General features: G+C 44.0%; 2 protein-coding genes across 2 annotated transcripts in view; one reads left to right on the forward strand and one right to left on the reverse strand.

Moving 5' to 3' along the window:
• Positions 1-5,911, forward strand: part of LOC105895875 (SRY-box transcription factor 13) — a 25,735-nt gene extending 19,824 nt beyond the window's left edge. The window contains exons 10-14 of the mRNA XM_031568202.2: positions 1-35; positions 1,765-1,873; positions 2,317-2,484; positions 3,566-3,785; positions 4,165-5,911. The exon at positions 1-35 is cut by the window's left edge and continues 66 nt beyond it. Of these exons, the coding sequence (XP_031424062.1) occupies positions 1-35; positions 1,765-1,873; positions 2,317-2,484; positions 3,566-3,785; positions 4,165-4,438 (806 nt within the window). The 3' untranslated portion in view covers positions 4,439-5,911. The remainder of the gene's footprint in view (positions 36-1,764; positions 1,874-2,316; positions 2,485-3,565; positions 3,786-4,164) is intronic.
• A 2,277-nt stretch (positions 5,912-8,188) lies between these two features.
• On the reverse strand, positions 8,189-22,098 carry etnk2 (ethanolamine kinase 2). The gene is made up of 8 exons (XM_012822598.3): positions 21,636-22,098; positions 18,562-18,821; positions 17,734-17,874; positions 14,118-14,260; positions 13,740-13,823; positions 13,410-13,570; positions 13,044-13,117; positions 8,189-12,134 (listed from the first exon to the last, which is right to left on the reverse strand). The coding sequence occupies exons 1-8, from the start codon at positions 21,780-21,782 to the stop codon at positions 12,062-12,064; spliced, it is 1,083 nt and encodes a 360-aa protein (XP_012678052.1). The 5' UTR covers positions 21,783-22,098; the 3' UTR covers positions 8,189-12,061.
• Positions 22,099-26,820: the final 4,722 nt, after the last annotated feature.

The following is a 26,820-nucleotide window of genomic DNA, read 5'->3' on the forward strand; positions in this document are numbered from 1 at the left end:
AGAGAGAGCGGGAGAGAGACGGCACGATCAGGCCGGTGAGTCAACGTCTTAAAAAGCCCCGACAGTGGCCTTCACACCTTCTCCCTCTCTCTCTCTCTCTCTCTCTCTCTCACACATACACACACACACACACACACACACACACACACACACACACACACACACACACACACACACACACACACACACACACACACACACACACACACACACGAAGGGACTCATGTCAGAGCTGAGGCTTCTTGAGGGCACCTGGAGCTGGCTGTTTGTCACCAGGCCTCTGTTCATACTTTACAGCTGAGGCCCCCACCGCACCCCTCTCTCTCCCTTCACAGGCCTCACCCCTGCCCCGACCAGCCTCTCGCACGCACACACACACACACACACACACACACACACACACACACACACACTGAACCCACCAGTCCCACCAGCATTTCTGCCACACAATCACACCATTGTGCATGTGCACACCCACACCCACACCCATACACACAAAATAAACATGTTTCATACTCATACTCATGTATATAGGTGGACACACTCACGCACTCACTCACGCACACTCAGGCACATACACGGACACGCACGCACTCACGCACACTCATGCGCACTCATGCGCACTCGAGCGCACACTCACGCACACATGCACACAGGCGCACACACACTCAAGTACACACTCACACGCACATGCACGCACGTACACTAACCTACACTCACGTACACACTCACACACGCACGCACACTCATGTACACACTCACACTTGCACGTACACTCACACTCGCATGCACACACACACCGCAAGCACACGCACACGCACACACACACCGCATGCACACGCACAGACTAATGTACACACACACACACACACACAAACACAGTACGTACACAAATACTAATACACACATCACATATACATGCTCACACATCCATGTCCACAGATAGACACTTAGACACATGGGAACACCCTACTCGGACCCCCCCCCCCCCCCCCCCCCCAAGACACACATTCATGTAGTGCTAGTGGCCCAAACATACTGTTACCTGCTACCCTCTCAGCCCCACACATCGCGCAGCCCGCAGATATGCCAGTCATTCCCCCCTCCTTTGTCAGAAATAGCACTGTTAATCTTTTGTCTCTGACCCTTTTCTTCTGGTGCCTGGACCCACCCTTTTTTTTTTGAAGGGCTTCAGGCTCACTGGCGTGTTTGTACACATTCCGCTCCTGAGACATTTATGCGTGTAGCACGGCCACACCGTCACACCGTCACACCGGGTATTCCCCGTGTTGGGAAACTGGAACTCGTTTCCGTGCTTCAGTTCCTCATTCATATTTTCAATATTGTGATTGATTTGATTAAAATGTGACGGGTCTGATTTCCATACAACTGAAATGCTGATTAATGAATATAGTAGTAGGAGGGTGCATAGTATGGAAAGTTCCCTCAGTCCCTGTGTGTGTGTGTGTGTGTGTGTGTGTGTGTGTGTGTGTGTGTGTATGTATATATGTGTATATATATATATATATATATATATATATATATATATATATATACCCCGTCTACAGTATATATATATGTGTGTGTGTGTGTGTGTGTGTGTGTGTGTGTGTATATAAGTGAGAATGTGGGTGTATGCATGCTCTCTCTGTCATCTTCTATACCTATATAAAGTTTGTGGTTCGCTGCCTATGTGTGTGGTCACGCTGTGATCCCGTATGGTTTAAAGCCGTGTTGAAATTCGCCCTTGGTGCCTGTTTCCAGGGTGATTACAAGGAAGGGTCGCGGGGTGAGCGCCTGACCCCCTCAGAGCGGCCCTCGGAGCGACAGGTGCTGAGGGCCGGGGAGGACCTCATCTGCAGTGACTCCGAAGGTATGGCCCGTCAAACCCCCCCCCCCCTTTATTTAACGCTTCCTCTTTGGGCTCTCTGGCCGTGCATTCCTTTGGGTTCCTGTAGGCTGCTGTGTGTACACGTGAAGTTAAGTTGCATGATAAACAACGGCTGTGGGGACACGATGGCAGTGTGTGATTGTGAACTGCTTTTACAAATACTGACAGTATAATTATATCACTTTGACGAGTAACAGCAAACGAGCAGATACCATATTAATTATACACCAGCAGCTTTTGTCCCGTTTCTATGAGCATGTCACTGTATTTTCATCGGACTGAACGTATTTCTTCAAAAATATTCGTATATAATAACAGTACTTCTAAGGTTCAAAATGGGAATCCACCTCAGGAGAAACTGATGCAGTTGTGCTTTTGGACACGTAGGAGTGATTTGACTTGGATGTCTCTGTGTTGTCCTGCAGGGCCCATGTCCATGTCTGGCCTGGGGGGGATGGGGGAGAGCCGGACGGCCCCCTCTGGACACATCAAGCGGCCCATGAACGCCTTCATGGTGTGGGCCAAAGACGAGCGCCGACGCATCCTACAGGCCTACCCAGACATGCACAACTCCAGCATCAGCAAAATCCTGGGTGAGTAGGATAGGAGTGTCGGGCGATAAAGAGGGGACGTGTTTCACGCATCAGATTGGCCGATAGGCAAATTCAATACTTATGCCAGACCGTCAGGTGCAAACAGGACGAGGAAGTAGACAGTCTGATTGATTGACAGGGTTGAAGGATTGCTTTGCTTGATTCCATAGCTGAACATATACATGACACATGAGACACACACACACACACACACACTCAAACACATACACTCAAACACTACTACCACTCAAAGTATAACTAGTTATATGAAAAGCATGACTTTCTTAAGAAAATGATGGTAATGCTTGATTTTTTTTAAATACAATATATTCACAAGCTCAGCATGTATGAAAAAAAAAAAAAGATTTGTTTTGTTGTCAGTTCCTCAGAGTGAGCCAGTCTTAAGGTGTGTGTGAGAGAGTGAGCCAGTCTTAAAGTGTGTGTGTGAGGGAGTGTGCGCTTGTTTGGGGTGTGTCACCTGCTGATCCTGTGGCCCAGGCAGGCACAGGGCCGGAGCTGCCACCTGCCTCCCCAGCCGCTGGAAAACAACACTCCTCCTCCTCCTCCTCCTCCTCCCTCGCTTTCCTCCCTCCTCCTTTTCCTCTGAGAAAACACTGACATTCCTTTCCATTGTGCTCTGCTTAAAATACTCACGCTACATGCCCAGTCCCTTCTTTCCCTCGTTTTTTTTGTTTTTGTTCTCTCTTGTTCTTAATCTTTTCCTTTCAGTTTCTCCCTCTCTTCATTCTTTCATTCCTTCTCTCTTTTAGCTCATTTTTTTTCTCTCTTCCCTCACATCTCGTTCTTTCCCCCCCCCGTCTCTTTTCTTGTCTTTTTCTCTCATCCTCTTCTCTCTGTTCAACCTTCTCAGTGTTTCTTTTTTTTTCTCCATTCACTCTGCTTTTCCTCTCCTCCCTTTCTCTCTCTTACCAGGCCTGCACTGCCTGTGCCGTGTAACCAGATGACACTTTAAATTGTTAGCCACTGACCATGCACAGCCACCTGCCCTCAGCTGTGAAAGCCTGGCCCATGCATGTCTCCCCCCCTTCTGACATCCGTGGCTGTCTGTCTCCCCCTGCAGGCACGCGCTGGAAGTCCATGTCCAACCAGGAGAAGCAGCCGTACTACGAGGAGCAGGCGCGCCTGAGCCGCCAGCACCTGGAGCGATACCCGGACTACAAGTACAAGCCGCGGCCCAAGAGGACGTGCATCGTGGAGGGCCGGCGCCTGCGAGTGGGCGAGTACAAGGCCATGATGAAGAGCCGCCGGCAGGAGCAGCACCGTGGCACCTACCCCGCCAGGTTAGCCCCCTCCCCATCTCCTCCCACTTCCCCTTCAGCCTTAGGTGAGCTGCCTGTACCCATCTTCAGTAATCTACTTCAGGCGTGGGTTAACCCTCTGATCTGAGCTACATACACCCTCTGCCACCTGAGATTAATACTAACCATTGCCCAATCAATCATCCTCCTCAATCAACAATACCACCTACCAACCATCCAGTCCACAGGTCTGCCCCCCTCCGCACACACACACACACTCACACTTGGCCACCAGCTAGTGTACCAGGTATACAATCTGTTCTGTAGACTTCCATGCCAGTCTAGGGGTACTACTAAATGAATCACCAATTAGGAGTGAACACCCAGCACCCATCCACTTTCCTCTTCCTCTCCCCTGCAGCCAATTAGAGCAACAGCTCCACTATCCCGCAGCCCCCAGTAACAGCCAGTATTCCGGCACAGCGGTCTCCATGGCGACGCTGCCGCTGCACTCCGCCCTCCTGGAGCACTACCTCCCTCCCCGGAACCTGGACACGCTGCAGGGCCGAGACGCGGGGCTGGTGGAGGGGGGGCAGAGAGGAGCCAGGGAGGCCCAGAGACAGCCCTTTAGTGAGGGGGAAGACAGCGACGCAGGGGAGCGCAGTGAGGGGGAGCTGGTGGTGCTCACTGACTGAAATCATCTGGGTTTGAGGGGGGGGGGGGGGGTGTGTGTATGGAGGTTCATGTGTGTTTCACATTTGTTTGTGTTTGTTTGTGTGTGTGTGTGTGTTTGATGCTTTTTTGTAAGGCCTCCCTTAAAGAAAAGATTCTTGTGTTCTATACATTCATGGACATGCTTTAAGGTTTTCTTTTTTTTTTTGAGTGGCACTCAAAGAAAGAGATCATGGTATGAGGGGAGTTATGCAGGTGTTTTGTTTAATGTCCTTGATGGCAGCTGACTCAGATCCACACTGGACCAGGCCCAGACCTGTTCTAGGGTCAGTTCATCCTCTGGAGATGCCCCAGCACTGCTGCTGTGTGAAAACCACAAGCTTGAGTCAGTGTGAGAGGCTGTTGCAGTTATACAGTTATATTTATTGGTAAGTAATTATATTACACACAACCCTACCTTCTCAGAAAAGGCACACACACACACACACACACACACACGCCCCTTCACTCTCAAAATGTGACACAAACACACCCAATCTTATGAAACTTGCACTGACAGCACAATGTCAATCTGCTGTGTACTGTGAGGTCTACCAGGTGCAGCTGACAGACTTATCTCTGAGAGAGGGGTACAAGCAGTGGCCAGCCATGACAGTTCTCATTTTAATATCCTGATTTATCAAAATGTCCCCAGCTGATGTTGTTGTGTATTGTTAAATGAATGTTACATTTTTTGTGTGAAATAATTTTGAATATTTTGTTTGTTTTTGTTTTGTTTGCTTTTTATTTCAAATTTCAAATGCTATGGCTAATGCCAATGCAAAATAATGGAATTTGAGAATGTTTTATAATTTCTGTTATAAACATTAAGGTTAACTTGAGTGTTTGATCATGGTTGTGTTTTCTTTTCTTTTTTTTTTTCTTTCTGCATCGTTTGGAAAGTACAGAGAATCGTCTGTGTATTTTTGTGGTAGAATACCTCCATCTCTATGTGGGCCGATTGAGTCTGTTTTGCAGAGCTAAAAGGCAGAAAAGAGTCATCAATCATTCGGAGGAATGTCCATTGGGGTCTGGTTTAAGCCTAGTTTGTGAGCGGAAGTATTTTAAAGAGTTAGTCCAGGATTAGTCCTGGGAATGTTGCCTGAGTTTCAAAATGGCTGGAATTCTATGCTTTTCAGCTGGAGTCTTATCTTTTCCGCAACGGCTCTTCTATCTCTATGCCGTTGCCACACTTCTGCTGTTTTGAGATCAGTGGGACCCACCCCTTCCTCACCTCATAGAGAGGGAGCATTGATCCATAAGCTGATCAGCAAGCAGTCGTTGTTACTGGACTGGCCTGTAATTTTAGCTGTATTTGAGAGCTCTCTGCCATGTGTGGTGCTTGTGTGCCCAGTGTGGACCTGAAGCGCTGCAGAATAGCGCGCAGAAGTTGTCTTTTCTTTTCTTGCACTGATTTGATTGAGGGGGAGTCTGCTGAAATGTCGAGCGGGGGCCAGGAGGCCAGGAGGACGCTGCACTTGATGAGTTTATGCTATGCTGTGTCTGAGTCAGAGAGGAGGAGCGAGAGCTCTGGTTAGACCCATTGGTGTATGTGTATGTGTGTGTTTTGTTTTCAATTAGTTTATCTTCCTCTTTTCACCCCCCCCCCCTCCCCACATTATGTGTCACATGTATAAAATGGTGACTGTAAATGCTGCAGTTAAATATGAAATAACACCTAGTTCAGAAATTGTTTGCAGAGTTTAATGACAACAAAAAAATTAAGAACATAAAAAAAACATCAGAAATTAAGAATTCAGGCATCTGAAGAAGAACGTTTTGGAATATATGTGTTGGCACTTCATAAAGTTGCTGTACTTGAGTAGGGAGTTGTTATATGAAGTCCTTTTCTTATGTGTAAGATCTGGTCAAGTTAAACCCCCAAGTCCTTATCGCTGTTGTAGCACCTGTTGTATATAACAGACATTATTTTGTTTATAAAGCTGTAATTTAAAGGTTGTACATTTTTTTCTGTTATTTTTTTTCTCTCAGAGGTTTGTGGTTTGTTTTTGAAATATTATAATAGTAATAAAAAAAACCCTGATGTGCTCCATTTGCAGTCTCGTCCCCTTCCTGTGTGAACTTGTGAAAAGTGCTCGCTGGCCCGAGCAAAGTCCTTCTGATTTTGCGTCCCACTTTTAGGTAGGTTGATGATGACATTAGTGCTTTCTTGATTAAACTAGTTGATAAAGTTCATTGACATGCACTACCTTGTGAGTTGCGGATTACACCATAATCATATCATGCCGGTAAGACTTTGCATAATATAACAGCCTATAAATCACTTTGGTCAGCAGAAAGTATGACTAACGTGCTTGGAAATAAATGTGCACTAAATTATTTGAAATCCACAAGGGGTCCCTATAGTTCTTATACACTCTCAATTGTCCAAATGTATCACAAGGTGTATTTCATAAAATGCCAGAGTAACATAAGGTACTAACAGAGGCCAAATAATTTATTCACTTTCACTGTTCCCCCATGCCCCTACCCATACACTCAGCATGAACCTAGTGATCAACCCCGCAGATAGCTTTTGAGTTGAGTAGGTTGAGGTAGGTTAATTTACTGTATCCCCCATCATGTACATCGAGACTCTGAAATTATAGATAATAATGTATCTTCTACCATGTTCAGGACTCCAGGGGTAGGCCCACTGGGTCCTCACTTAATGGATGAGATGCAATCTGATTTGATTATTAAGGTCTTTCTGGGTCTAAGAGCCCTGTAGCCTAGCCCATGGCGCCACGCTTCACATGTCTTAAGACGGCCCACTTGTGTAGGTTCACCTGGCCCTTATTGTCTGAAATAGGCTGTTGCTTGCTGTCTATAGTCCTTGGCCTGTGGGTAAGGCTATGCTCAAGTCAGAACTTGCCGACTTGCCTTTTAAGGCACCATCGGAAGTAAGCATGCTTGTCAGAATTTGAGTTGGCCCATTAGCATAACCACTAGGGCGAAAAAAACTAAACAAATCTTATAAAAGCAATATTTTCAGAAGTAATGAAAATGATTTTTTGCCTTTTATCACTATATTATCAATATGCACCAGTATGCAATGAACGTACTGATACGAGGTTCTTAAGAGAGGAGCATGGAGACACTTGGCCTTTCAAACTTGCAGTAAAACAAAGTAGCCATAACCTTTCTCCATTCAGTGAACCTCCTGAGGGTCATACAGCAATATGTCTGACAGACATCCAACGTCCCTGTGTGAGTGAACATAGGATGTTTTGTGTGTGTGTGTGTGTAGTGCAGGATATCCTCGATAGAGGTCTTCCCACAGCTGGGGTTTCCGGGCAGCAGAGAAGGCGACAGCAGGAAACTCCAGGAGGAAACCAGGGTGTTTGCGGAAGCTGGTGTGTTAAGAGAATCTGAATGATAGTAAAATGTCTTAGTTTCAGTCTGACCAAGATGGGAGAACAAATTCCTTGTTCCATGTGTTGTCCTTTTCAGGCTTCTAGTGTGGCTAAATAAAAGCAAATGCATTTCCTATTGCTGGATCTGGGTGGCAACGTATAGCAAATGTAAGTGCCATCAACAAGTTTGGCCCCTCACATTTGGACTGCATTAACCCATTACTATGAGATGGAAGAACATGTAGGCAAATATTATTACGTCATGCTAATAATACAGTTGGAATTTCCCCATTTGTGGGCGCATTATAGAGATTCTCAAGTCTTGATCATTTTAATTAGTCTAATTACTCTTCAATCAAATAAAACAAGACCACTGGATTGGTTCAGATGATTTTAATGTAAATATTTATTGACACGTTAAGTTACTCTCCTAAGCACTCAAAGTGAGAGGGATCATTGTACAGTCACATCTTTTCACAGTATTTATTACAGTATACAACTTTGTCCCTGTACCCTCCCCTCCTCTCCTCTCTTTCTCCACTTCCTTCTTGAAATGAAGGCCTGTCAGACTGACTGGGGAGAGCCAGGACACTGCTAACCCCTTGATCAGCAGATTGCGAGTTAAACAGCTCCCTCTAATGGAGACACGCTGCCACTACATCTGTGTCTGCATCCTACTCTGAAATGGGCTTCATGGCAGATTCAAACCATGTTAAAAAAGAGAGAGAGAAAGAAAGAGCGAGAGAAAAAAATAAGAGAACTCACATTACACACAGACACACACACACACACAGACACACACACACATGCATACAAAAAAATCCTGGCAGAGAAAAGCAAGTTATCAGTTCATGTCCCCCCCCCAGAACAGTACATTCACTACAGGGATCCTACTGGAAATGAACTGTAGTCAGAGTAAGGGAGCCATTGTGGATTAGCATCACTTCTCAAATCAAAATGAGTTTTTTTTTTTAACTGATAAGCACTGCAAACATGTTATGATATTCTAGTTCATGTAACAAGACTGTCATGGATTAAACAGCAATAATAAATATCCCCATAATTCAAGTGCCTTCACATAAATATTACATATCAAAATAGGTACATATCAAAGCATATTTTTAATAAAATGATTTGTATATCTACTCCTTCACTCATAAACAGGCGCACCACCTTCAAGGAGTGGCATGTTAAGCCAATGTACTGAAGCAGCCACACAGACCCTGCTCCTCCGACGACCCCTTCATCTTCACCAGAGTCCTGAGGGGTTTCATTTAAAGGTATCCTACCGCTAAGAAACCCAACGCGCACACGTAAGGCATATCTGATGTTTGTTATGAGCAACAACAGGATTAACTGAGTGTTCTGTGAAAGTTACTCTCAACTGGCCTTTTGAGGGGGTTCTGACACATGGGAATGTGACGTACATTGTTAGAGTTGTGGAGCAGTCATTTAGTGTTTTTTTTTGTCCCTCACCAATGCACATCTGTTAGTGCAAGGTTTGGAGAGGTAATGCACAGAAACACAGCCTACCTATTTAAGCTTGGACATGGGTCAGACTTGACTAACATGGCCAATTTGGCAAAGACCTGCTAGAGGTGAAACATACACTACTAGACAAACTATAACCTTTGGTAAATGGATCACCCATTCTTGTTCTATCCCACCTGCTAACCACCGCCACTGGGTAAAAGCTATCCATACATCAACAATCTCCTCCATGCTGTAAATCTTCATGCGTCCTTTCATTTTCTTCTAGGGAAACTTGAGGGGTGTATAACCCTGGAAAGCCAACAGCATGGCTGCATCCTGCTGGCCTTTTCCCTCGTCCACTTAAGGAGAGAACAGATGAATGAGCGTTGCGAGAGTTTGTGGTTACATGCCCTGGGAGTGACTCGCGGAAACGCAGCACGGGCGCCTCTAAATTATTCACGCTACCGTCGGAGAGCCTCTCCTCTGCTATGAACACCTGTAGCTTCAGGTACTAAATAATTCACCTGCCGTCATGAAGTTTTTACACGCAGCCGCCAGACTATGAGCCAACAGGCAAGCTTTGGGGGTTGTGGCCTGCACCCATGGAATTGTGCTTTTGGGCGATTGAGGCTGGAGCAGGTTAATCATGAAATGCCATTGACACCTTAGAGGGAAAACTTAAAATCAGTGATTGGAAGTCTATCTGCAAACTTGCAGTTTGTCAATGGAGATTCAACCGACAGATTCAGGATTTTTGGATTACAAACAGGAATGTAACAGCCGAAGAATAAGAGAAATGCGATAGACAAATAAACATCCACAATCAGACAGAATTCTGTACAACTACACTATCTGTATGAATGGCAAAGATGCTAAAGGCCACTGCAGAGAATCTTAAGGGGAGGGGAGAGCGGGTGGTTTAGTCAGTGAGGTAACTTTGGCAAATGCAAAACCCATTCAGCCTGATAAACATAAAGACTGAGGTAAACAAAGGTAGAGTCTGTCAGAAAGGGAGACGGTACTTAAATTGGACTGTGAAAAGGGCTGGTGAGATTTTCAGCTTGGGTCCGTGAAAATTGTATAGCTATAAAGTCAAAAAGTCAAACTTTTGCAGTCATCAATGAATAATGCGTGCCAAGAGTTTTGTGGTGTACCGTGCTGTGCAGGGATACTATGGTACATTCGGAAGCAGTCCAATTTAAAATTAGAGGCCAACAAATCAAAGAGGCCAGTTTTGATTTGCCTTTTCAAATCACAGAATGTGTATTTCGAAAGTTTGTATGTTTGTGTGTTCGAATCCTGACAAAACTGGACTGCTGCTTGCGACGAGTACTCCTGGGGCCTTAACCGCTATGCTGAAAAAGCTACCATCTCATTCAACAGAGCTGCTCATACATACACCTTTAGCCACTCACTGCTTGTTCTCATAGAAAACACCAACTGATCTACAGTGGAGACATACAATCTAAAGCTGAGGCAACTGCTTCAATTTCAAGCCTGAACTTCAGGTATCAATTACGCGAGATGGTTGCATAACCGTTTTGGTTGTTTTTTCTTTTCATCAAAGTCCTTGGGAGAGGGGATCTGAGCGAGAGAGAAACAGGTTCTGACCGGCACCCGTCCAAATCCCGCGGAATCTCCCAGGGAACGGAGGAGAGGCCATGAGAGGAAGGAGGGCAGAGAGAGGAGAGAGAGGTTGACCGAGGGCAGGAGGAGGAGATTATGCTCTGGGGCCCCTCGTGATGAGTGGAAAATTAAACACAGCCTGGCCGGGCGATTAACCATAAAAGCCAAAGATGTGGAAGCATTGTCTCCTGTTGGAGGTCAAGAGAACTATCCTCACTGGTCAGGGAATGTTCTAGAAGAGTAGCAGGAAAAAAACTGAGAGATGTGTCCGTAACCGAGACGAGCTGCACTATTAACCGTGCACAGGATGAGTACTGAGAATGCAAACTTGTTTGCAAGAGTACCATTCCTGGGATCACTGGAATTAAATGAAAGGAATTGGAATTAAAAGACACAAAACTGTCCATAAATGAATTGCTAAAATATAAAAAAAAGCAAAACATGCTGGAGCAGAGCAAGCAAGCAAGCTTAAAAGTCTCTTTTGTTGGTAATATTCCTTCTAACTCCACCAGAGAATCTGTGGGTTGATAAACTCCCACCAGTACCCTCCATGACACGCGCTCCACAGCAAACAGCGCTACCACGCCGGCCAACTCATCTCACCACCGCAAAGCGTCACGGCACACGGTTCCTGAGAGCTGCGGACACAGCTGCTGAGAAACCTGACGGCGGCTCACACAAGCCCTGGTGGGACTGGCCAGTGTAGGGGTGTGTGTGAGTGTGATTGGGCTCAGTCACTTGTTATAAATAAATAATTAGGAATGGTCCACTTTATACAACACACATGCATACCCACTCATACACAAACATATAACTTGTGCGCAAATACACACTCTGGCGAAACTCTGTCCGGTTCTGGGTCAATCAGAACATGGGATTATAGGGAGACTGGCGAAAGTAAGTGAAAAAGTTCTGAAAGAAGTGAGAAATAAAGGAAAGAAAAAAGGAAAGGAATTTGCATTTGACATGTTACTGATGCTAGGCTGCAGGATGGAGCATGAGACACGCTGTCAACCAGACCGTTTCGCTTTGCCTGCAACCCCCCTCCAAGCCACCCCTTAACCCCACAACACCCCCAGGAACACCGCATGGTCTGGTTGTTTGATGTCCGTTCTGGAGCCAGACCCTCCCCTTCTGCGCCCCTGGCCCAGCTCACTCAGGGATGGTCAGGGCCATGACTGCTGGCTTGGTCTTGAAGTACTGATTGAAGCGGAGCACAGCATACCTGTCACAAACACACAGAAAGATGGAAAGAGGAAGTGGAGGTTTACATTGGATTCTTGTTGGTTGGCCTCTGTTTTTTTTAGATCACTTTTTTGGATGGTAGATATTATTTAATGACATTTAACTAACTTAGTTCATTTACATATTTACTTATGAAACCGTATTTTAGTTTGTTGACCTGTAGTTAATCCTTTTCATTTGTCAGCATCACTGGGCCCATTGTGTGACAAAGACAGACATTTTCAAACTCGTGTCTGACAAAGATTTTGTTCGGAGGGGGGGGGTGTCAAATGTACTGCAGACCACGCAGGGGGAAATACTTTGGTCACTCAGACCGACATACTGACAGAGGGCCCATACAAACTCACCCAAGGGCACACTGAGCACCGTGATGAACCCGCCAAACGGTTTCATCTGGTTCAGAGGCTAAGAGGAGAAGAACACCCCCGACATGCTGAGTGCTATTCTGTTGCAGCTGCACAAAGGCTCGTCTGAGGGCTCACCTTATTGTCTAGGGCCTTGCTGAAAAACGGTGACAGCGGTCAATACAAACCGTTCTGGCGCGGTGTTATTTCCAATGCATTCAGCGGAGATCGTGTTTCTACCATTAGCGTCCTCATAACAGACTCCGTTGACAGCATTTATAAAAAAACAGAGGGGGACCTGAACTACCTTGGGCCCTCACAGGGGAGACTGCAGAGGTGCACGTCCACTAGTCAGCGGTGTGGTGCACCAACATGGAGTGAGTGAGAGTGACGGGCCCTTTGTTGGTGCAATGGAGGGGGCGAAAGGATAAGGGAAAGCAGGGGTTCTGGTTTTAAGTGAGTACAGATGTCAGGTGGGGGGGGGGGGGGGGGGGGGGGGGAAGATGGGTAGCAGCAGGTGGTGAAGCTCATGTTGACGGACTCACCCAAGGAAGTCGAAGTCGATGGTGGAGTATTTGGCCTGGATTAGCGCCCAGAAACCCCAGAAGAAGTGCGAAGCCTAACAGGGAGAGTGAAGCCACAGGTTACCCCTGAATGTGCACGCACACACACGCACACACACACCATTGACATAAGAGCGCTCAAGCAACTATACTGTACTATACTCATTTGACATATACACCTTTAAAACAGTCACCACATTTTACACCCGAGTGTTGAATGGGAACAGAAGTTTACAACATTTCCCTAAACTTGGTAGTTTATATGAATCCTCTTAGTTGTATGCAGTGGTCTATGTATGTTTTAGTGCATTCCCGTGTCTTCTCTGGGTTCCTCTCCCGCTGGCTCACCAGGGCAAACTTGTTGACTTGCACGTAGAGAGTCTCCAGCTCCCGCTGACTGACTTCCTCTCCTTTCTTGGTGCAGAGCTTGTAGTTCTGCAAGTACGTGTGGAGCCATTCCAACTGCATGTCCCGGCTTGGGTACAGGCCATAATCTGGCTCGCTCATGCCTGCCACACACACACACACACACACACACACACACAAATGTCACTGAAATATCCATTATTCATTCAACTAGGACATCCATATACAAAAAAAAAGCCATGTTTTGACTGACATATCCATCCATCATAAATTAATGTTGTCAATGACCAAGGACATGATTTGATTCCTTACCAGCAAATTCATTGAAGTGGTTCCCAATGTCAAAGGCCTGGTAATTATAACTAGAATATTCATAATCTATGAACCGGACATGGCCTAAGAAAGAAGAAAAGGAAAAAAATGATTCCCTGTTTTAAATGGGGTTACAGTCTAAAACAGTGTTTCTCAACTGGTAGGTCGCATTTGAGTTTCAAGTATATATTTTCATGTTCATTTCATGGCTTGAATTCCATCAAATCTGGGTCGCAACTTAATGACCATAGGAAATTGTGGGTCCGAAGGCCAGACCAGTTGAGAACCGCTGTGGTAAAACGAAATCAAGCCGATTCTTTAGACTTCTTGAGATCCTAACACCAGCTCAAACACGACATGACTGCCCGGAGCGGGTACCTTCTTTGTCATTGTGGATGATGTTTTTGCAGAGCAGATCATTGTGACACAGCACTACAGGCGAGCCCAGCTGAGACAGGTAGTCCTTCATCCAGGTCATTTCCTGTTCGAGCACTTCCTGGCTGGGAACTTCCTGTTGGATCCTGGGAACATAAACCATTGGTAATATTAACAATTATTTGAAACAGTCATCTCAGTGACCATGAGCACTTCCCTGTCCGCTCACATCACGTGTAACCCCCAAACGCCCTGGCCTCCAGGCTAGTGTCTGACGTTTGCATAGTTTTGTGCTTTTGACTTTCATAACAGTACTTAAGAGTCTATTCAAAGCATGCACCAACTATATTAATGTACCTTCTAATAATTTGAAGTTTATGCAATCAGAATACTTTTGTAAACACACTATTAATATGGTCTATTTCAAATGTATCAACAAGGGCAAATGCAAATACTTAAAACAACTGAAGCAGAAACCTGTTGACTGTGGTGACAGCTGGAGAAGCTTCATTCATTCCAATGTGGAAATCAGTTCATGACCCACTTCCCACCAGACAGTCAAAATCAATGGCACTAGCACTGGCTGCTGTCTGTCAGCACTGTAGGTACATCACTTATCCTCATGCAGGAGCACCAGAATAATGTCAGTACAATGATACCATGGGCGAGCGCCAAATAAATGTGGGTGTTATTGTGCATAAATGTTAATACTTTCCTCACCAGGGCATAATGCTGGTACTGTCCTGACAACAGTACCAATACAATGTTGGTGATCTCACCCGATTGGATAGGTGTGGTGTCTAAAAGATCAGTACAATTTGGAACTCTGATTAATGTTTAACTTAATAACTACTACTCAAATTACTGTATCAATAGCTAGTAAAGTTTGAAGGTCTTTGGAGTTATAACTAGCATATATAATCAAAAGCATTTATTTACAGAATTATCAAAATCAAATATGTAATCCAACTAGATTTACCTAACTAATGAGTTAAAGAGAAGTGTGTGTGTGTGTGTGTGTGTGTGTGTGTGTGTGTGTGTGTGTGTGTGTGCATGCTCGAGTGTACGCATATCGGGTGCGCACCAGGAGGAATATGTGTTTCTTTTTTCAGCCTTCGTATGATCCGTGGGCACGTATGTGACGTCAGGAACAAGGAATGTGTGAAGCGGGAGCTTTGAGTTTCCTCTCCACGTGTGTGGCTGTTTAAGGCCAATTCAAAGTATGTGTATGTAATCTGAGTGAGATAACGATGTCAGGTTAGGAAAGAGGAAGCTTAGTTTGTATGCAAGACCCTGTGTTTGGGTGAAGCATAACTCATGTATGGTCTGACGAAACAGTAATGTTCCGTGAACAAACCAAATCAATAAATTAACATTGACAAATGTTAAGCAGTCCGATGCTTAGCCATGTAAATGGTTATGTTATACCAGCTAGATGTCTGCCATTACGGTGTTACCAGTCCTTGGGGAAAAGGGGTGCGCCGGCGGACTGCTCTGGCAATTCTGACGTCTGTTGATGAGTCAGACTGGAAAGAGTTAGCGGTTCCGAGGTTGGCTGCAGTCTTTGCTGTGCTGTGCTGTTAGCTAGCAGACTTCTGTTGCAGCTGCTCACACTAAATAAACATATCTACTCTCAGTTAGCAGTGCATACTTAGCTAACAAGGAATCATAGGCAGACTCTTCGCATCGATGCCAGAAGAAAAGGGTTCGGTATGGGAGCCGGCATGTAGAGCGGTGCAAGAATAAGACAGAATACGAAGAGTAAGAGAATAAGAGAATATCAAAATAGGGGAGCTGGAGTTTTCTTGACCAGGTCAGGGCCGTGGCTCAGATGATATCAGATTATAGTTACAGTGTCAGGAAGTAATTGGAGGAGAGGTGCGACTGTTTAGGTAATGGCTTACGTTTCACAGTAAGAGTTCCTGATAAAATCACACAATGAATGAATTCATCTGTGGAGTTCCAACTGTACATACACTATTTGAAGTCTGTTCTAGTGCTTGTTTATTGTTCATACTCACTTCATGTGAGCGGTCTGCATTCCCTCATTGAATTCTTATCTTTCACGTTCTGCTTTTACAACCAGTCATTAAGACGGGCAAGTCTCAGACACTCGTCATGCAAAGACAGAAATGTTTGTATTAAAAAAAATTATAAAAAAATTAAATAAAATCAAGTGCTTGGGACTGTGTATTGTTTATACTCAGTTCATGTGAGCCGTATACATTCCCTCATGCTCGAGGGAATTCTTATCTTTCACGTTCTGCTTTTACTACAGTCATTAAGATGGGCAAGTCTCAGACACTTGTCATGCAAAGACAGAAATGTTTGTATAAAATAATAAATAAATACAAAAAAACTCAGTCAATCAAATCAGCTGAGGTGGGCAACATGGTCGGTGTCTAAACAAGAGACAAGACATATGGAAGAGACTTCCAATTAGCTGAAAGGGAGAAAAGAGGTTTATTCCCATGACCCAGCTCAGCCAATCAAGATGCCACTCTGGTGACCACTCTCTCTGGATGCGAGTGGCTTACCGGTTAATCTTGGCGTCTGGTGAGCCCTTGTGTCCTCACCTATCTGCCGATTTGCTGGGAGCCAACCAGGAGTAAGACTGATGGAAGAGTGTCACAGACTGAGCTCTGTTTAAGACTAGAACAACATTCTCCGACATAAAAAAAAAGTAAGACCTCAACGGCCAATGATCTCAGCCTGAGCACAATTACACAAAACCCTTTTATTGTCAAGCCTTTTCAGGCCAATGTGAATAGAAAGTTGTTTTGTGTATGGATTCAGGAATGCTTAAGCAGTTGGCACATATCGATTCATTAAGGGGAAATTAAGGAAGTCCATCGTCAAATGAAAGGTGAGCGGTAATGAGCAGAGTCGCTGCATGGTTTAAAGAGAAAAAAACAGATCAACACTAGTATACTTTCAGGGGTTTTACGGCTGTTTGGTTTTCTGGTGAAGGCCACTTGTACCGAGAATATAAAACGATACCGAGTCTCGGTGAGCTGATGAGATAATGGGTTGCTTGGATGCCAAACGTAGCCTTGCATATAGGTGGCAGAATGCAAACATCTGCCCACTGTCCTTTGGAAGCCTCTAGCACTTCCTGACTCCCAGTGCTGGTATGGCTGTGCTTATGTAAAAGCCTTATTATACGTGCTTAACCCAGTGGCAACTACCGAGATGATTATTTCCACTCAACTGAGCATAAATAATCCAGGATACAGGGATTAAAAAAAAGATATGTGTCTGAGCTAAATCCCTCACAGTTTTTTTTTCCCCCTCAGTTTTTCATTCATAACCAAAGGATGACATTTCAGGCAGGAAACTCTTAGAGAACACACACTACTGGTCATTAGCTCACCAATAAAGAATGATTTTGTCTACCGTCATTGGCTTCACTAGCACTTAATATTCAAACTGTTGGAGCCTTTGAAGATTCTTTTTGTATATCTGACCATGGACTGCTGACTGAGTAACTTTAGCTGAATGATATTTCTTGACTAATAGTGTACCATAAACTGGAGACACTTCTTGGCTAGTCTTTCCTACACATTTCAGTGTGCTCTTTGCATCACGGAGGAGAGGAGAGGGAATTCCCTGGGTTTACCTGCTGTTGGAAGCCTGTGCGGTGAATTCTGTGGCCACTAGGGAGAAGTACTTGCGCATCTTGATCCACAGGTTGGGTTTAGGGATGCAACCGTTGTGGGCGTGGATGGCATGGATGCGTGCCATCTCTCTGGCTATAAGTCTGGTCAATACAAGAAAATCATCACACATCTACACAAGGATAAAAGATGGACATCTACAGTCAGTATATGGTTACTACATTATGTTATCGTATCCAATAAACCATCAACTGCCGAAAAGTGTTTGCAAAGTCTAACTAAGAGAGCAAAGCAGTAACATACAAGTCATGTGTTTCACTCTCAAGGATCTTCTTGTCAACAGATTAACATGTTCAATATGTTAATAATACTAATGTTCTTTCTCTGTCATGCACACCACTGTGTATTTAAAGCAGCAGTAAAGAGTTTTAGTTGAAAACTAGCATCTAGCCAAATCTAACTACTGATAATGCAAGCAATAACCTTGTTGCAGTTGGTACTAATAAAAGGTTTGCTAGCCTGCCAACTCATGTCTTTTGACAATATAGATATATTATATTGGTTAATTGTTTCATACTGTCTCTTTAAGTGATTGCTACAATTTTGTACGAGTCTAGTCTCTGTTACAATACTGGATGCTAAGTTTCTCAAATCTTACAATCACCACCTGTAGCATTCGCTTTATGGGTTGATGTTATGTGTGCACTTATTCACCAAGTGGGCTAGCGAAGCATGCTTTATCACTTTAAACCACCTCTTCTCAGTCTTGCCGAGTGGGTGTGGAGAGAGGATAGTGGGAAAGAGTCCCTTCTGAAACAGCGCTGGTTTACCTTCGCAGCACGGGGTCACGGACGTCCTGTGTGCCCAGGGCGTCGCCCTGCATGAATTCGTAGCAGATGCCGTTCTGGAAGGAGCAGTAGAGCCGCGGGGCGCAGCCGTTGGCGTGGAGGACCTGGAAGCTTCTCAACTCGTTGTCCCGGTCCACGATTAGCTCTGTGCGGTTGCCATAGACCCGCACCAGCACCACGTCATCTGGATCCTCCTCGATGTAACAGCCCACAAGCTTGTTGGTCGTGCCGTCCGTGAAAGGCTGGAGCACAGGGAGGTGGATGTTCAGGCTACAGGGAGTATGATGACCATGGGCAGTGCAGTGTTATAGGCTGTGTTATAGGCTGTTATAGGCTGAGGTGGATGCACTGGAATGACTGCTGTTTGATAAACAAAGTCTTAGGCTGATGTTGTCTGAGCAACATAAAAGTAAAGGTTGCTGACTCAAGATCACCTGACAATACAATACACCATGGACTGTTTATAAGGCCAAGGTGTCCCATCAGCCTGGTGGACTTAGGACAGTGACGGAAAGTGTCCCTACTATGACAGCATTCATGTGAGATCTTATCTATTAAAGCATGACTTCACCACCAATGACTTAGCAGGCTGAGCCTCAGATACTCAAACCCAGTGGTATGTGTCAATACTGGCCTTCAATATGGTTCACATGAGTCCCATTAATTTCATGAATTAGAGAGACCTACTCCATTCAGTTGTGATTGGGCCAGACCTCAGGGGCTGAACACAATGTACATGACCCGCCACCCACCCACCATACATTACTGGCATTCCTGGAATGGTTTCATTGCGAGAAGCCACTACAGGGCACATTCAGGGGCAAAACACTGGTGGGCCACATTACACAGAGCTCTATGGGATCATGTAGGTCTTTTTCTTTAGTAATTGTTCAGAAATGACTGCATTCTAACATCACCTGATGACAGCGCTAAGCATGAGACTGACCAGACAACTGATAAGAAACACGTATCCTATGGTTGCTTTAGGCTCAGCTCTCACTAATGAAAAGAGTTAGCCTAAATAAGCCTTTACCTAAAGGGCACTTTTGTGACGAAGAGTTAATTAAAATCAACCCACATGCATGTCTATCAGGCTACTTATTTAAAGGGCAATTATTTCCTCACACCGTACGGGCAGAAAAACAATACCCTAGTCTCATTTCAACTACTGTACAGAACCAACAGATCCCACTGTATTGGAACATTTCCACTGGCATGGAAAGAAACAAACCTAAACACAAACTGTAAATGGCCTTTTTGCTCTTGACTGTTCTGTCCAGGTGGCTCAGGTGGCTTTTGTAAACAACTCCACCGCCCTCCCGCCACCGGCGCCCCATTCTGCATTAATCAGCCTGGAATGTGGTGGTCTTCAGCCTCACAGTAATCTGACCCAGTGATCTAATGACGGGTGATCCCTCTCTCTGTGGGCAGACACATGCGGCTCGGGGGCACTATTCGCACGATGACGCCGAGCTCCAGGCCTAAACCCACAGCACAATGACAGCACTGCATTCCAACCGGTTGTAAACATGAACAGCGCTGCCAGACACGAGGGGGATCAGGGGTCCCCGGGGACCACACGCCGCCCCTGATGGTAAACACCACTGCTGAGCACCCAAAAACGCACCAAAACAATGCATACACTACTGTAAGCCTGTCCACTGCCCCACCCACTCACACACACCCCCCAAATGCATAGGCTTACACCCAGTCTTTATATAGGCCTGTCCCCTGTCTTTAAGGCCTGGATATGCACATTCAGATGTGCCTCTGACAGAACCCATCTACCTCAGCTCTTAAAAACTTAACATTTTCACTCTAAATTAGAATTAAGAGTTTTGGAGGATGTCCAAGCCTGTCCATCAGTTCATGGAGGGGTGGTTTGAGGTGCGGAGGAGGGCACCCTAATGAAGTGAAACCGCCCTAGTGAAAGCAACACAGATCTAAGGAACATAACTGACTACGTTTTACTGGATATACTTTCAGCTGATATTCAATGTCTTCCTTAGAAGGTTACTACTTCGGCTTAGATGAAAATGGGCGTGTCTTATGAGCATCGTACAAGGTACACTAAGCAAAGAAGTATAATATAAACATTTATGCAAGAAATGCTCACTTGATGTTTAACATCAGGTTATAAGAGTTAGTACTTCACAGTGTGTGCTACAGGATAACTAGCCTATTCTCTTAAATGCAGCAGTAAGATGTAAAAAAAAAAAAAAAAAAAAAAAAAAAGAAATGAAAAGGGGGCCCCATTTATACACCCCATTTATACATCTTTGCCTCGAGTTAAAGGAGCTGTTTATACTTGTAGGTTCGCATGCATTACTTTCCCCATTTGTCATGTTGAAACGAAAGGCTTAACTTTCTCTCTCATGCATCCATATTAAGGATGACTTAGACACAACAAAAAATGAGTTTATCAACCATTAGCTTAGACAGTGTTACTCTATACAGCATCAACTGACCGTACAGCCCATTCTCATCCCGATCGGTTTGCTAAGCATCGTAAAGTCTAATAGAGTCAGGAAAGAAATGTATTGTCAAGAAGATTTTTGGGTAGCTGTCGGACAAGCAAGCTAATTGGCTGACTTATGCATGGACCCTTTCAGAGGACCAACTTGACGTTAAATGACGATAACATTGGCTTGGGTGCAACTGTTTTAAGTTCCTCAGTGCTGACGTCTCATATGATCTTTTCCAGATGGTGATGAAGGGTGTCTCTGACTAGCTAACCTGTCTTAGTTCGAGCTAACAAATGAGCTGCTAGCTTCCTTAAATGACGAAGTCGAGACTTACACACCCAGTGTTACCGGCTAACACAAGAAAAACCCTCACAGTGAACACTTTGCTCGTCCACTCACCAGGTCGAGCAATTGTAGTTTTCAAACGTAGTGGACTGACATGCGTAAATTCGCTAGATTGCTAATGTGAACTGGCTACTTAAAAAATAACGTCAAACGACTCAGCCAGACTCAATTTTCAACACAACTTAGCTATCCAGCTAACGTCAGCTAGCCGCTAACCCACATCGTTACAGAAAACGTCAAACTTACCTTGGTCTTTACGAGCTTTATGTCCCATGCTGGTCGTAGTTCTTTTATTAACTTCATGGCCCCACCGATAACATTATGTTCGTCGACAAATATTGGAAATTTTCTTATCGCCGGTGAGCCTACAGGCACGTGTATTTCCGTCTCCATTATATGTCCAGCTTGTGAACTAATTTCTCCCTCTGAATGACAGATCAGTTTCAGTTGGGTGACATTCAAATGTTAACGGGCCACAATCAAAAATACCAACGCCTTTTTTATCTTTACTATACTGATGGCTGAAGTGGCACACGTAACGTTGTATTCTGCAATGTTTGATATTAAGTCAGGGGATTAACCTAAGTGCAGTGTAGCGAGCTAACGCTACTTAGAACTCACGGATGCTGCTGGTCGCTATGTAGCTGCTGCTTCCATCCTAGGCACCGCCCTCGCAGAATCATCCGATTGCTCACGGTGTGGTGGGTAGGCCGGGAATGATGGTTACGGGGACACGCCTATTTTCTTCAAGGCCGATCCTGAAGGAAGATGAGACGCAACTCTGTGTTTGTTATCTACATATTGTGAATATTACATTCATTTTCCTTGATTAACCCGTTCAACAAATACTTTGACCGAAACCAGGTAGCCTAGATTGGCATAGGCCTATATATCGGTATCTGAGAGGTGATGAACATAAAACCTTCGGAAAGGATTCTGAGGATTCATCATAGGCCTAACCTAGATACAAACTCTCATACTGGCATGCAGAGGGCAGTATGTCCTCTACTTTGAGGTAGTGACAACATGTGGAAAGTGGGCCCTGGCTTTAACAGGATCGTATGGATTCTTAGGCATGTATATCATGGCAATCGACTCACAATTCCAATACTAGTTATTAATATGACAGCAGGAGTCTTACATCAGGTCTGGAATCTGATTTGTGCAGTCCCCATGTCCCAATAGCCACCTGTTACCCCTTTAATTCTAAAGGTTGGTGGGAAGAATAACATTAACCACACAAGTTTGTGGTTTGATGACGTGGAAGCCGTGGAAGCCAAACAAGCCAAACGTGGAAGCCAAACTGTGTGAAGATAACAATTCCAAGAGGCCTTTTAGAAAGCTCAGAGGAGGAACAGGTCCAGGCCAAGAGGAACCAAAGGCAAGGCAAGCTGTGGGGCTTAGATTAGTCATGAGGTTACAGTGGCATACAGATCTTAAATAGGAGGGACTACTCAGATCTCTTCATTGCATACAGAACTGTCCTCCTAGAGACAGCAAAATAGGTATAAGTCTTGGTTCACTTTGTTAGACACAACAATTAGACCTTGGACGCTTATGTGCCTTTTTACATAAATGAAAACAGGCTTCATGAGGCTGTTTGACGACTCAAAGCTTCAGCTTCGAAGAGTGAGAGAGAATGTTTGAGTGCGTGTTCTCAATCATTGGCCATCCTTCACTAAAAATCTTGTTTTGGGAATGTTGGGGGAAAACATATTGTATGTATTAAATATTATTACTAAATCAAATCATAGCAAAAGACAACGTTCACATTTATCTAAGAAACATCTGTGGTGTATGTTTATGAATGAGAACTTGGAAGAGGTTGGAAAGACCTTTGACTTTGCAGTTAGCAGCTGTCTAGATCAGTGAGTCATAGGAGTACAGGTTGCAGGAAGGGGATGGTGATTCACTCCAAACACGTCATATCTGAGATCATTAAAGACATGACTGATAGGACTAAAGTCTAGTTTCAAACAGGCAGGTTAAGAGTCCGTCCAATGGTAAGATGGTCAGCCCATGGCCTGGTTTGTGGGCAAGGCCTCTTGAGGTAAGAAGATAGATATTACAATTTATCATCCATCAGGCAGTTAGCTAAAGAGTGCTATCTAGTGGTGGAATGGCCACACCACAGCTTGGTTTAAGTGCACAGCCTATTGACCTGAGATGAAATTATGACTTGTGAATTGATTGTCTCCTTTGCCTTGAAGCTATGCTCTGAAGAGGACATTATATATAAAAAGAACCTTGGATTGCTTACTGTACATGTGATGTCTATAATTGAATCTAATCATATGCACAATGATTTGCAACCTATCCAACTTTGATTATTATTAACATGAAGCAAAGGCATTTAGGTGAATGAACTACTAATGAACTATAACTACTTACATAATACATTACCACAAAATTAAACATTTAATTTCCGATGACATAAATTTAAATTACAGTTTTTCTTGATTGCTTAAGCACGATTTTGAAAACAGGGCCCGTTTTTCAAAACACTACACAAAATTAGCACAACCATACACCCAATTAGCACACCTCAGATCCTTTGCAAAATGAAACACTCTTGTATAACCTATACACTAATTTATCAAAACCATATTTTGTTACCATATGAAACACACACATTGCATATGACTTAATTATGTTTACCCACTGCTGTTGCAAACCTAAAACACTTTTAGCAATTCTACTTATCAGTGATTAGAGTAGTGTAAGTGAAATACACAGAGAAAGTGCAAATATACAATAAATTCACCAAACACTACACAAGACCAATGCTGCAGACTGATGAAAATATAATTTATTTCTCTCCATATACCCAAATCAGTCAACTTGTCAACATGGAGACTCACAACAAAACATGCCCCAGTTTTCATGCTACTACAGTAGGGTGCATAACACTGTAAACTCAGCAAATAGCAGACAAACGTAAAATTCTGTATCCAGTACAGGTTACAATTACAGTAAAAAAAGAGAAGAAAAAAAATGAAAATACAGTTGTAAAAGTTGTTTCATTTGAACCTGATGTCTTTTCAGGATGCGTGCCAGTGTTGACTGAGAGACCTGATAAACATTATTGAAAATGGCATGGTCACTGAAAATGTTGGCTTGAAATTATCTGAGCCTAATAGCATTATTGGCCAAAACCATGTTTATGATCTCTCTCTTGTTCTTGCGTGAATAATATAATAATAACCTAACAAGTTAATTTTACATTTGGTCCTCTTCTTCTTTAAGCACGTTTTCCTCCTGCCTCAGGTCTTCCTCTTCCTCTACCTCCACTTCCACCTCGGCCTCTGGCACGGCTTCTGCCCCTTCCTCCTTCTCCTCCTCCGTGGATTCCCCCTCACTCTTCTTCTTCTGACTCCTTCCATTTTGGTTGAAGACAGGTGAACTCACATGCTGCATTTCTATAGCGCTTAAACCTGTTAGGTGTGTCTACATTTAAGCAATCATGTTTGCGCACTTGATGGCTGTGTTTAACCAATTGATACAAAGATAGATAAACTTTTATTAATCCCGTTAGGGAAATGCAGGTGTAGTAGCAACAAGGTAATAGGAATCAAGTATATACATAGAAATGAAAATAAATGAATACAAATTTAAATATAAAATAAAAATACAAATAAATAAAATAAATAAGATAAGTACAACTCAGCTGGTGTAAATTAGATAAAAGTTATGTTTTGAAGTGGAGTCTGATGGCTACTGGTACAAACAAACTTTGTGGTGTGGCGAGGAGGGATCAGTCTGTGGCTGAACGTGCTCCCCATCTGCGTTAGCTCGTCATAGAGGGGATGGGAGGGGTTCCTCAGGATAGCATCCAGCTTCCTCCTCGTCCTCTCCCCCGCAACAGCCTCCAGGTTGTCCAGTTCTATTCCCACCACGGAGCCAGCCTTCTTTACCAGCTTATTCATTTTGTTGGCATCCCTTGTGTTGATGTTACCCCCCTAACACACCACACGTTCAGTCTCACATACTGATAGGCTCATAGGTGTGGTCATTTGACAGTCAGTGCTTTGGAATTTCAAGGAAGTGACATCTTGATATACTTCTGTGTCTATTGCATACAAGTGTGTTTAGGGCTTTGCAAATCACTGTGTGTATTGTTTTGCAAAAAGTGTGAGGTTGACATGTGCTTATACTGGTGCAAATCTGGGCCGAGGTTTTGCTCCTTGAGTGTAAGGTTTTGATAATTGTGTAATACTTTTGATTGTGTAATACTTTTGATTAACCCCTATACCTATAAGTGAAACACAAAATATGCATCTGAACTAAAAATTAACAATAGGTGTAGTGGGTGCTGTCAAAAGCGTTGTTCCCCATCACCCACGGAAGTGAGTGATGGGGAACAAGAAGATTCATGGCATGGATATTTCCATTGTAATGTATGTGCTGATACCTTGCTTTCATTTATTTTTCATCCTCCTTCTGTCATTGTTTAGTTTCATTTTTTTCTCTTTTACATTATGATTAAAGATCATATTTTTGGATGACTTTACTATACGATTATTGTACCAATACTGCATGAAATATGTCACTGTGCACAAAACCATGCAGCTTAATTGCTTGACTCTGAAAATACACAAAGTATAATAAAGTATAGTGGTTTATGAATGCCGAGTACCTTTAAAGAAACTTTTTTAAACTGTGAAAATGGGGCCAGTTCAACAAAATTTCCGAATGAATGTTCAAACACATTTGATTAACTGGTTTTGATGTGATTTGTATTTCAGTTTCCTCAGGCAGTGCTATACAAGACTGTGTCCAGCAGAGGCTGCTCTACAGTGTGTAACTTTCGTACATGCCTCCTTTAGACAAGCTAGAAAGAGAGAGTGATAAGACAAGATCATGCACCAACATCAACCAATGAGAAGTAAATGCCAGCATAGTCCCACAGGATTAGACAAGACATAGAGCACTGTAGTCATTGTATTTCATCTCTCTTTTTGACATTAATCTAAGTAACACACCCAATGCTGAGTGCATATGAGAAGCAGTTTAGATGATGGGGTTTTTACTGTATGCGGAAAATGCCTTAACTTAAGCCTTCTGCATTATATTAGCTGACAAAGTGAAATCCCAGTCAAAATCCCACTTCAATTAGAACAAATCCTTGGAGTCGGCCTGTAATAATCTTTAGGAAGCCCTAGGTAACTGGCCCAAATCTGCTCCCACACACAACAATACAGAAAGCATGATGTCATGCTCTCCACACCTGCTGGTGCTTGTCCATGTCGGCTGTGTGGCTGCCTCATGGTCGCTCCTGCGGAATGGAATGTTGGTTTAAGGTGCAAGGGTTGGTGGGTTGGGTGGGATGGTACAGCACGAGGGCATTTACTGAGGCTTTGGAGTGTTTCTGTCAAGTGTGGGTGAGGAAATGTTTACTCTCTGGTTCTGCCTTACTTGAGACTGTCACGCT

The sequence above is a fragment of the Clupea harengus genome, chromosome 5 (genome assembly GCF_900700415.2).
Source record: "Clupea harengus chromosome 5, Ch_v2.0.2, whole genome shotgun sequence".
NCBI lineage: Eukaryota > Metazoa > Chordata > Actinopteri > Clupeiformes > Clupeidae > Clupea > Clupea harengus.

Excerpts from the sequence above, each read along its gene's own strand:
- etnk2 (XM_012822598.3), bottom strand. The coding sequence starts at position 21,782 with ATGGAGACGGAAATACACGTGCCTGTAGGCTCACCGGCGATAAGAAAA. Across the intron at positions 13,571-13,739 it reads CCACTTCAATGAATTTGCTG|GCATGAGCGAGCCAGATTAT; the intron begins GTAAGGAATCAA and ends TGTGTGTGGCAG. Across the intron at positions 12,135-13,043 it reads ATCGACTTCGACTTCCTTGG|GTATGCTGTGCTCCGCTTCA; the intron begins GTGAGTCCGTCA and ends TGTTTGTGACAG.